General features: G+C 44.4%; 1 protein-coding gene across 1 annotated transcript; it reads right to left on the minus strand.

Annotated features, from left to right (window-relative positions):
* Positions 1-294: 294 nt before the first annotated feature.
* rcc2 (regulator of chromosome condensation 2) lies at positions 295-11,321 on the minus strand. Its single transcript, XM_015009699.2, has 13 exons — positions 11,178-11,321; positions 7,800-8,021; positions 7,375-7,468; positions 4,215-4,358; positions 3,999-4,130; positions 3,794-3,882; positions 3,570-3,684; positions 3,212-3,378; positions 2,939-3,119; positions 2,772-2,877; positions 2,613-2,685; positions 2,454-2,531; positions 295-1,156 (listed from the first exon to the last, which is right to left on the minus strand). The coding sequence occupies exons 2-13, from the start codon at positions 7,998-8,000 to the stop codon at positions 1,052-1,054; spliced, it is 1,485 nt and encodes a 494-aa protein (XP_014865185.1). The 5' UTR covers positions 8,001-8,021; positions 11,178-11,321; the 3' UTR covers positions 295-1,051.
* Between the last annotated feature and the right edge of the window lie 807 nt (positions 11,322-12,128).

The raw sequence follows: 12,128 nt of genomic DNA on the forward strand, positions 1-12,128 counted from the left end.
CGCTGCTTCTCTGCCTGCTCATTGGCCCGGTCAAAAATTGACCCGAGAGAATCCAGAGTCGAGGGGAATCAAGTCCAGACTGTCGGAAGAGAGAACTTTTCTGGAAAGGAATTGCACAGGAAGGCAGTGGCCAGGCTGAGTTAGAGAAGTTTAACCTTCCTCACAAACCCACACATCATTATACATTTATAGAAGTTACATACAGCAGCTTTAAGTAAAAATGTTTATTGTGCTCGCAGGTGAATTATTCAGCTTTTTTTTATTTATTGATTTAATCAAAAAAGCAACATGAGCTCATTTTACATGGACTTTATTTAATCATTGCAATGAAAAAACAAACAATGTAACCAAGAAATCTCATCATAAAAATAGAAAGCAGTACAAACAGAACTCTGCCTGATAAGAACAGCTCAGTTCTGGAAGTTCTGGCCTGCTCGTGGATCCGCTTTGAGCGTTGGAATAAACGAAGGCTTGGCGCCGACAGGCTCCGCTTATGGAGTGAGTATCCTGGATACAAACACTGAAGGAAGAAGATTAAAGGAATGTAACATCAAGTGGAGTGCACCAGCTCAGAACATCAGCTTCCAACTGTTTGCAATCGGAGGCGGCAGCAGCAGCAGCAGACACGGGCTCAAACTGCTAAACAACCGATTCATCGTGGCCTCCATACCCCGAAATGGACGTAGAGAAAAGGCACAGGTATGGAGGATTGGTCTCCGAAACCCCTCAGCAGCTAAGAGCTGCTGTAGCACCAGGAAACATGACATTTTCAAACAAACGACACGAGAAGAAGAAGAACGTTAAAGTGGAAAATCAAATGATACAAGGACAAATGTGGGGCGGGGGGGGGAAGCATGACTGCAAATCCTGAAGAGCTGGGAGAGACGCTCTGCAGATTCATCGTCTGCCTCGTCTCCCAACTCTGGTTTTTAGTGTCCCAATTCGCTTGCAGCCAGTCTGCTGGTAGTTGAGATGTTTTCTGCACAAACTCCTCTGTCCCCACCGGTCACCGGGCCAGGAGCGCCAGCTGGCTGAGGCAGCTGGGTTCCTCCTAGATGGTTCGGGGGTTATACTCAGGCAGCTTCTTCAGCTTCTCCTGTTCCTGCTCAGTGTCTTGCCTGGCGATGACCAAGGAGTGGGAGTAGCCCATCACCACCTGGGGAGACCAACACGTTTCAAACATCTGGGGCTGGAAATCTGAGACCCGAGGAGCCACCGCTCCTACAGGCCCGCTGTTTTCAACAAACTACAAGTTTCCACCAGAGGCTTTTAGCCCTGGAGGTCAAAAATCACAAAGTTGAACGTACTCCAGGTCATTTTAGGTTTCCCCATTGAAAACACGTTTAAAATATATTTCTTTCATTTTACCTGCTCAGCAAATGAAACATTAAATATTTTAATAAAATAAATGTCCTGGTGTTGAAGTTAGTTTCCAAACTTTTTGGGTGGAATGTTTTCCATATTTGCTGGTCAAGATCATGTTTAGTACATGACCAACAGCAACCAGAATGTGAAAATACATCCACTGATGCATCTGGACACATCATTAACGGTGTTCTTGGAGTCATTGGGAGAACCAGGTCTTTCATAAACCCTCTTCCAGGTGACCCGGTCCAGATGGCTAACTAGCTACATTGACTTCACTGCTCTCCTCTCTTAAGCCACAACCACCTTGAGACCCTCTGCTGCTTCAGTGGTGCTAAAGCAGCAGAGTTTTCCACCTTGAGAACCGTCTCAGAAAACTTTCACTGGATTTAGCCACAATGAACGACTGAGCAAAGTCTGAGCTTGGGTAAAAAAAATAATAAAAAAAAGTTGCTGGATGTTTTTGGCACATTTTACATGAATTCATAAAACCATGGGTTGTAAAAGAAAACTACTTTTCATTTAAAAAGGTATCCATTTGTCAGTGAAAAGCATACTCCAAAAAATGGAGGAAAAAAGAGACATCAGGTCCATCTGCTGGACGGACCTAAACCTGCATGTTGTGTTTCCACTGGCATGGCCTGCTGAGTCTGTCAGAGTGATTACACTTCATAAAGACATCCAGTCTACACAAAAAGCTGCTACTGTACCTTTCTCAAAGCAGATTTTCTGTTTCCTGTCTTAGCGAGACTCCTGGTCAGGAGGATTTTGGGTTCCAGGACCGTATAAGCAGGGTTATTTATTTCAGGTGACCAGTTCTGCCAGTAAACTGGCTCAACATCACTTCAGAAAATAAACAGAGGAAGTCGGTTTATTCTCCTCCTCCAGATTCCTCCAAAAATTATCTAACAAGTTTTTGCTGAAAACCCTCCAAGATGCATGCAGATTCATTCCTTCTTTTTCAAAAGCCTAAAGGCTCCGACATACTTCATACATACGTTCTCATCGACATCGACTCGTGTCTAAAGGTTAGACCTGGACGACTCCATGTGTAGCGTAGTGTTTTGTGCCGAGTTGCGGTCATGTACCTGCTCGACGTAGACGCCATCCAGAGTTTTAACTTCCTGAGCAGTTGTGGAGGATTTGGGCTTGTTGTCTCCGTATCCCTAAAAGTCACAAGGAGAAACGGATCGTTTGGATGTTCTCCTGACTCGCAGCAACACAGCCAACACCATGACCAGAATTACCAGCTCTCCACATGTGGGCGACGGCCCCCAGCTGATTGTGCTCTCATCTGCTGCAATGATGATGCTGCTTTTCCTGTCAAACACACACAACGCAATTGGTTTTACGCACCGTTAAACCCTGAAAACCAGGAGCAGGAAGCGCTTGTCGAACCAGCTCACCCGCAGGCCAGGCTCCGGATCTTCCACCCACACAGATCCTGCACAGCTTTGGGGTACATGGTGGATTCTCTGGAGGTGTTGGTCACCCCCCAGAAGAACAGCCCCCCTGCAAAGCAGCAGACGGTCAGTACATGTCATCTACGGCTTGTGTTCTGCTCCTCTCTTACCCATTTCGTTGAGGGCGAAGGAGCACTGGTAGCCGGCGTAGATCTGGGCAGCGCCGCGTCCCGGGAAGTCAAACAGCTTGACGAGTCGGGGAACCATCTCGTCTTTCTGCTCTGTGTGGCCCAGACGGCCGTAGCCTCCGAAACCCCAGCTGAACACCCGCTTCTGGGAGTCCAGCACCAGCTGTCCACACACACACACACACACACACAACAGTGTCAAGAGTCTTGAAGCAGTCAGCTGAACCAGTAGCATGGGGAAGGGCTCTCTCTCACCGTGTGGTTGGCTCCACAGGCCACATCCCTCACCACCACGTTGGGCACCGGCATGATCTGACCGTCCTTGGACTTCTCAATGAAGATAGCAACGCGTCGAGGGATGAGCTCACAGTCAAACTCAATGCGCTGGGCTCGGGCGATAAACTTGCCGTCACTGTTGTGGCCTGCAGAGACACAGATCCGTAAGCTTTACCGTCATTTGTCACAGGGAAAGAGAAGTAAAATGGGTCATTTCCTATCTGAGCACAAAGTTATGTGTGCCATTTAAAAAGTTGAATCAAACAGGACAGAATGCGTTCTTGAAGGGTGCAAAACAGACTCGCTTCGCCAAAGCAGATAATGGAAAAGTTTTTACCTAACTGTCCGTACTCAGGGCAGCCGAACGAATACAGGTTGCCTTTGCAGTCCACCACCATGCTGAACTCAGCACCGCAGGCTACCTTCACCAGAGGCTGGCCATTGTAGGAAATCTGGGAAAAAAAGATTAAAACACTGGGTATGCCGGAATCACCAGAAAACCTGGAAGTCTCAACTGATCTGGGATGGACCAGGAATGATCTGGATGGAAGCCACACTCACCGGTGCCGGGCTGAGAACTGCATCAGTCTGGCTGCCTTGGCCGAGCTGACCCAGTTTGTTTTCACCGAAGGAATAAACGGTGCCGTCCTCTGAGGAAACAGCAGGAAACTCTGTGTATTTTTTCCCATTCATACAGAGATCCGAACACTCCGATCTGTTTGGAGAAACGGTCCAATCGCTGCTGGACCTGAGAGTTTCTGCCCACCTGTAAGTGCCATGGTATGATTGCGTCCGCAGGCTGCAGAAACGATCACCTGATCGGCCAGGCCCTCGATCAGCTTTGGAGCCTCCAAACGTTTGGTGTCCCCGTGACCGAGCTGACCTTTGTCATTACGACCTGAGGAGGAGAGAAGATGGCAGAGGTCAGGAGAGAACGCTGCTGGACGAGACGTTCAGAGAGAGGGAGCGTCATGGAGCTTACCCCAGCTCCAGAGCTTGCCCTCAGTGGTCATGAGGAGACTGTGAGCAGCGCAGGGGCCCGACACCACGCAGCTGACTTGGACGTCGTTCAGACAACCGTACCGGTGAGGACCCCACAGGTTCTGGCCCAAGTTACGGAAAGCAGCTGGAAAACACACATAGACCACACAGTAATGATGCTCAGTAATTACAGACACACACCACCTGTTGACTGTATTCTGTGTCCTGTAAGCAGTTTCTGCAGGTTGCAGCAGCCATGATGAATGCTCCTGATCAAAGACGCTCTGTCCTTGCTGCCATTGTGACAGAACAGCTTTTCTCCCACATGTCCAGCATCTACCAGGGAATGTTTCGCTCTACAAAAAGAACATCTGGGGATTTGCAATTTGGCATAAAATACATATCCCAATATCTGTTGTGATGGGTGAAGTAACAATTTATATCGCAATCTGTTTTTGGCATAAAATTAAAATAGAAAGGGGAAAAAAGCACGTACTAGTTGAGTGGAATGTACTTACATAGGTTATATGCTACCAATCCAAACACCCATCATGGTGTTTTTTAAAGTAAAATTTGCTGCTGGTTTTTGCTGTGGTTTAAATTATTGATTCAGTATTTTCACTGATGTTTATGTGATATTTTGTGAACTCAAAATGCTCTGGGCCGAATCTTTCTTTATCAGTAGAGGTTCTGCAGTAACTTCTGTTCACATCCAGATCCCGTCAGCAGCGGTTCGAACCATGTGGTAGAAACGTTAAGGTGAAGCAGAGCGAATAGTGAGCAGGACGGTACCATTACTTTATATCAGATTATCTGACATAAAGACATTCTTTATATCCGTCGGTGGGACCGACTCAGGCTGCCTGTAGCAAACCGGGCATTTAGTCCAGCACTGGGGCATTTAGTCCTGCACTGGGGCATTTAGTCCAGCACTGGGGCATTTAGTCCAGCACTGGGGCATTTAGTCCAGCACTGGGGCATTTAGTCCAGCACTGGGGCAGAATGATGAAGTTAAAAGTCAGAAGTTTTCTCTGCAGCTGAAGCATTTCTGTGTTTAGGCGAGAGGAGGGTTTTCCCGCTGTTGCGAGGACAATTACAAAAATAAATAGAAACTGTTTTTCTAACTTCAACATCAGACTTTCGGTTTTATTCACAAACAAACAAGTGTACGTTGGGAGAAAAAAAAAAAAAAACATTCCTGCTCATAATGCGATAGTTAGAGGGCGCAGTTTCGCCCCCCTCCTCACCATGGACCTGGTGTCTGAACAACATGGAGGCAGAGGAACTGAGAATCCTCAGAGTCATTATTAGACGAGGGAAGCAAGACTAATTTATGTTGTCAAATTATTATATTTAGCTACATAATATTGTTGAGGGGCACAAGCAGGCTTCCTGACACACAGATAAAGAATAAATGAATGAATGAATGAATTGTAAAGAAAACTCAAAAATGTACTAGGGGCATCAAGGGTAAAATTGAAGGGGCTCCAGCTCCCTTCGCCCCTCAACCCCACTACAGGTGCCTGTTATTGCATTTTAGGCAAGAAAATGTTGATTTTCTAATTTAGAAAATTAACTAAAATATTTATTTACATTTTAATGTATTTTTAATATTGTAGAAAATAGGCTTAAGTGGTTAAATAAAAACATCTGGATAATGTGCCAATTTTTTTAGCCAAATAATTGATTATCAAAATAATCGACTACTAAAACATTTGCTAACTGCAGCACTAATGTAGACAGGCTGCATGATTTATGACTCTGTGTTGTTATGACCTTCAGCCTTATGTGCGTAGCGTGTGCTTGTAGAGCAGGTGTCCATAGTAGATGTGTGTGCTAATTTGTCTCCTGGAATTGGGAAGAAGTTATCACTCAGTATCCATCACCCCCTCACTACCTCCGATGCTATCCACCCAACATGGAGGTAGGTCTTCACCAGGCCACAGGCAGAGATACCCCACCCACCACACCTCCCAGGCACACAGGCAACTAGATTTCTCAAGCCCCCGCCAACAGAACCACACAGCACCAAGGGATTATTCAGATACTGATGCTGTATTATTTATCTTTTCTAGAACCGCACAGTTACGCCAAATTAAGAAACAAACATCAAGTCGCAAGTTAAACCCACTGGAGTGCGACTGCGTTCTTTGGAGTGCTAACCGGACCCACCACAGTGGTCTGAACATTTCAACTAGCAAATTACAGTCCCTATCTTTTAAGAACCAAACTGCAGCAATCGGGATCCACACAAAGCTTCTCTTTCACAGCAAATGTTCAAAAGATACATCACCATCTGTAGATGATCTTTGTCTCTGCTGCTGCTCCCTGCTGACAACCCCCCACCCACCACCACCCCTAACAAAGCAGATTTATCAGAGAGCAGCAGAGAAGAGCAACATGCAGCCTGCCTGAGGCATCGCACAGCCTGCTGGGAGGGCGGCTTGAGGGGGTGGGGGGCTCACTGCGCAGCATGCATGCATATGAATGGACATTACTGTCACAATCAATTAAAAGAATCCTGCTGGCTGTTATCGCGCACGCCAAACAAAGACGCCCATGTGGTCATCTCCACTCCTTTCACTCCCCGTGGCAGACACAACGCGGAACCCGATCAATCCCCTATTGATCCCGTCCGCTTTCACTGGCCGAGATCAGCGCGCTGCCCTGATGGGTCAGGACAACCTTCTAAACGCAGATATCAACCCGGAGCCCCAAAAGGACTCCGGCAGGCCCCTCAGGCCTCATCACAATGTTTGGGACCGATGTGGCATCGAGAGCGTCGAACACACAGATCTGAGCCGCCAGGCTCTGAACAGTCAGTGAGACTGGAGTCAGCCGTCTCTACTCAATCAGCAACGAACATGTCTAATGAACCGAACAGATGAACACACCTCCGATGCCTAAACCCAGGAGGAGAACAAGACGCCTCAGGTAGGAGCCGTTTCTTAGCAAAAAAAAAAAAACGGCACATTCCTCTGTGGGGCAGGGTTCTGTCCACACCAACCGCAGTCGAACACAATAACCAAGCCGAGGAAAATACCGGCTTTGTGTTTGTGACAAGGAATCCGGCATGAAAATCTGAAGGTTGTCAGAGTCTAACAGAGGAAATGCTGTTAGCAGTGAGTCCTGAGGGTTGGTTTGTGAAGTTAACACTCTACCTTGCTGTTTGGGAACCTCCTTTCTTCCAATCAAATCCCAGTTGGTTGCCCCAAAGATGAGAAGTTGACCTCTGACCTTTGGTAGCTCCAGTTTCTGCAGAAAGCAAACAATATTAGCTGGAGGGAAAAAATGCAAAGTAGCTCAAAAGACCACAACTTTTGTTCATCACAGGAAAGTTAATAATTGAAAGGGACAAGTTGGATTTAGCAGCTTCACTTGAGCAAAGACGTGCGGAGCGTTTTCTACTGTTAGACGCCGTTTAAATTCACGGACCAGGATTAGATCCTGTCACATGAAAAGGATCCCAATGACCAAAACAATCATCATCATCAGGTACAGTTAAAGTATTTTCTTCAACTGGACTCACAGATAAAAGCAAAGCCAGCTACCAGATTGGGGGGGAAAAAGTTTGAATCCAACCCACTATTTTCTCCTTGACGTCGTCCGCCACAGTGACAGGCTGGAGCCCGGACTTGGCTGCAGGTTTGCCGGGTTTCTTGTTGTTCTCCTGCTCAAAGTCGAACTCGTCGTCACTGCTGAAGTCTCGGTCTTTCCTCTTCCCTGTCGCCCTCTTCCTCTTCATCCCTCCGTTCCCTGATACGTCAGTCACCTTCTTACGGGGCATCTTTTTGCAGTGGGAATGTAGCTGTTCATAGTTAGAAAGAAGCGAGAAGCATTCAGACCAAGGAAAGGCTTGGACAGTTCAGAGAGATGGGGGGTGGGGGGGTGGAGACATGTCTCTCTGAACTGCAGAAGACTGGAGCCAAACAGAAAAACTGTGGTTTTTAAAAAACTTGTAAAGAAAAGGAAACGATATCAAAAACTGCTCCAAACACGTCTTGCATTATAATACTAATACATTTCAAAATAAGATCAACTTTGAATCAAGACAAGATACATTCCTTCTCATTCCTAATTAACGTTAAAACTTTCCACTAGAGATGTGCCGATCAGGTTTTTTCCTGCCGATTCCGATTACCCATGAGGGCCAATCACAGCCGATCACCGATACCGATCACATAATAATTATTATTTTAATCATAAGCACTACCGGTTACATTATGTGGAAAAAGGAACCATGAATTCACCTTAATTTAGATATAAAACTTGTTTTTAATAACTTTTTCCAAGAAGAAAACTAAACAAAACAGGCATTGTGCAAATTGTACTGCTATCAGTAATACTATCTTTAACAGACTGAAAACATATGAAGGCTCTGAAGAGGCTAAATAATGCAGAGTCAAAACACATTCAAAGGCAAATACAGGATCCATTACAATAAACAATCCTGAGTTACTGAATGAAAACTTCCTGTTAGCATGGCGGCTAGCTGATTACTGCTAGCTCTGAGTGGCTGTTTCTCACTGAGTGGAGTAATTATGCAGAACAGGGAGGAGATCGATTATTTTATCTGTCTCATGTTAGGACAGCGAAAGTTTTAATAAGTATGTAAATTTTATTTTTTAAGTTAGATGCTGCAGCTTTAAGCAAAGATTCGGTGGAGCAGAAGCGGCGCTCCGTCTGTCAAATATTACCACCTGTAGCTTAGCAGCGGTTCAACAGCGAGAGCAGAAACAGCGTCTTACATCGCAGCTCGAAGACTTAAATCATTTTGCGGGTTATTTGTTTAGCTTTCTGACCGTCATGCTAATCCAGGTGAGTGTTTGTAGCTGTGCGCTGCTTTACCTGCTATCTGATCGCTCCATTTGTCTTTTTTTACTGCAGTGAGCCTCGATGTCGCCAAACTCCGTCAAGTATGGCATTGTTTTTATGCCATATTAGATTCGTCGTGTTGATGCATTTTTGACGTGCTTCAATTTTCCGCCGCAACACGCAAACTTCCCCATTCACTCAGTGCGTTACAGTTCCACACGACATCGCTTAGGATTTGTTGCTGCGCGTTTGCGCAATGGGAAGGAAAGAGGAGACCAGCTGCACAGGCAGGCTGCGAAATGACTGAGATGCAGGTGATCAGTTTGTGTGATCGGCAACAAGAGACCGTGATCGGCGATCACCGATTATACACTTTTTCACGGAAATCGGCCGATTATGATCGGTGGCCGATCGATCGGCACACCTCTACTTTCCACACTTTGGTGCGTGTAATTAAAACTACAAAAAGACAATACGAGCACTTTGAGGACTTATTTTCTAACAGCACGGGCCATTTACGGCTGATCCATCACCTGGAAATGAATCACTGATTTATGTATCAAGACGGATTTTGATACAAAGGAAATTCTTCATCTATTGGCACAGTAGTGTTAAACATTGTTACTTGTAAGAATATGTGCTGTAACATCTAGAAAAAAAAAGTTTTCAATTTTGTTTGGACTAAAAAAATAAGGCAGAAAAGTGTTAATGTGGTCTTTTCCTAACATTATTCCCTCAAGTGATGAGGAGACAGAAACTAAAAACACCCAATGCAAAATTAGTTCAGGGATTGCCTACATTCGCAAACTTCTCCCCATTAGTTAAAAGTATATACAACACGTACTATTGTGTTTAATATTTATTCCACAGATGTTTAATCCACCAGTTGAAATCATTCCAATCGTTACATTTAAGGAAAATAATTTGAACAGATGATTCAGTTAGATCATGTGTTTTCTATCTGAATGTTAAAATAATGTTGCCTAATCAACCGTTTTATAAAAGAGACTTCTATGAGATTTGCATATTTTGTGCTTCCTTATTGGCTCATAGAGATATGAATCAGTACCAGTGTATCTACGTCTTATGCATTCTGTTGTACAGAACTGTCTGTGACTGACTTGATGTTTTGCGAAGCCAGTCAGAAGTGCAAAACACCCGTCGGATACAGAGTCTTTCAGTATGCAGTATGTCAGCTAACTAATATATATTAACTAACTAATATCAAACTTAGGAAGAAATTACTGACTTTCTAAGACAAAAATTCTACCTTCATGGTTTCCTGAGTGGCATGTCAAATTTTGAACAAAACTTTTGTCAAATACACCTAAATTATTGAGTTTTTACTCAAGGCTTGGTCAAGAGTGTCCTGGGCGTGTGTGTGTGTGTGTATATATATATATATATATATATATATATATATATATATATATATATATGGGATAAAATAAGAATCAACCTAAATAATGTTTGTTCTCTGACAGGACCATATAAATAGAAAATCAGCTGGCGCTTTTCACTGACTTAAGGAACTCCTGACCTTTCAATTTTTTTCTACTCTGGGCACTGTCCGGGCTCCATAGAAACAAGTTCACCGAACGGTATTTAGCTGCCGCTGGTTCACCGTATTATTCCATATCACTCGGTACCACAATCCCATCAGTTCTCCCTGATGGTTCCCCAGATGAAAGAGGAGCCATAACCCGACAGCAGACCGAACCGTCAGCCGGTATCCGTTAGCTTCATCAGGCTAAGCTCCACCGCTCTTTGTTCGGCTGTTTAGCGTGCTAGCTGCCGTAAAGACCCGCGGTACGGCAGGTGAACTTAGACCGTTTCCCGCTCCACATACAAGCTCTGGGAAGTTTGTGTGTTTAAACAGCATGTGAATTGTCTCAAAGCGACGAATACTTAGAGTAAAACCGAGTAAAATCTGATTGAATGATGGGGCTCATTATGCTAACGTTACCTCGCTAGTGTATGCTAACAAACAGTCAAAGAGTCTGATGTTCCATACGAACGATACAACACCAACAAACTTTAAAACCTCTTCCAAACTACAAGTGTTTCTATAACATAATATCTGCTGCCTCGTTGGTGTTCCGTAGTCTGGCTAAGTAGTTTACTAAAACTAAGAAGAAATGATATATACCGGTGATTTCCTGATTCAGCAGCTCTCTGTCCGTCTCCGGTTTGATTGATTTGAACAAAAGAAGCTGCAGTCTGCTTTCACACCACGTGGTTTGCATTTAGCATTCATACAGGAAACCGAGCACTCACCAATACATAAAACCAGACATGAGAGGGGGGCGGAGGTGACTTTGAGCTGCTGTGATGCAGCACGAACAACCACTATGAGGCTACAACTCAACTACACTGACACAGAGGAAACAGAAGTTCTACTTTCACTCAGGAAAAGTTTTTTAAGAAACATAAACACCCCGTTTTCTCTCCATTTCAGCACACAAGGCATCTGATTCTGTCACACACACCACTCTAGTTCCCCTTTCAAGTGTGTGTATAATTATCTAAATCTTAATTCCCTTTCATTCAAAACCAGAGTTAACTTTGTTGTGCGGCAATGGGAGAAACCTTCTCAGTTTTGTCAGCCATATTAAAGCAAGCATTATTTGCCATGAAAAAGTCTCAGAAATAACTTTAGATTAACAAAGCCCACATTAGTCTAATATAAAAACAAAAGAAAGACCAAGTCCAAAGAAAAAAATGGTGATATTCTCAGAGGGCCCAGCTGCGATCATAGCAGCCTTGCTTGCCCCCAGTTGCAGCGATGGCTACAATGTAACTTGCTTATGAATGTGACTGAATGTAGCCTAAAATGCTTTAGGGTCATCTGGACTTTGTATAAAGTGCTTACTACAGGCCATTTGATGCGTAGCTCTCTTGAAGTATCTTGGCAAAACAAAAACTAACCAAAATAGTTTGAGAGTAGCTTTATAAGCATATCTTTCCTCAGTTTTTAATGTTAAATGCCCCTTCTATTATGAGAGTTGACTCTAATAAGCTCTTTAAAGATTACAGAGCACTACCTGAGGAAGGCTGGAGACTGTTTGCTCCAGTTCAAACAGTTTTGAACTGGAGCAAA

The sequence above is a fragment of the Poecilia mexicana genome, unplaced genomic scaffold (genome assembly GCF_051168715.1).
Source record: "Poecilia mexicana isolate PSO_F unplaced genomic scaffold, ASM5116871v1 scaffold_7, whole genome shotgun sequence".
Classification (NCBI taxonomy): domain Eukaryota; kingdom Metazoa; phylum Chordata; class Actinopteri; order Cyprinodontiformes; family Poeciliidae; genus Poecilia; species Poecilia mexicana.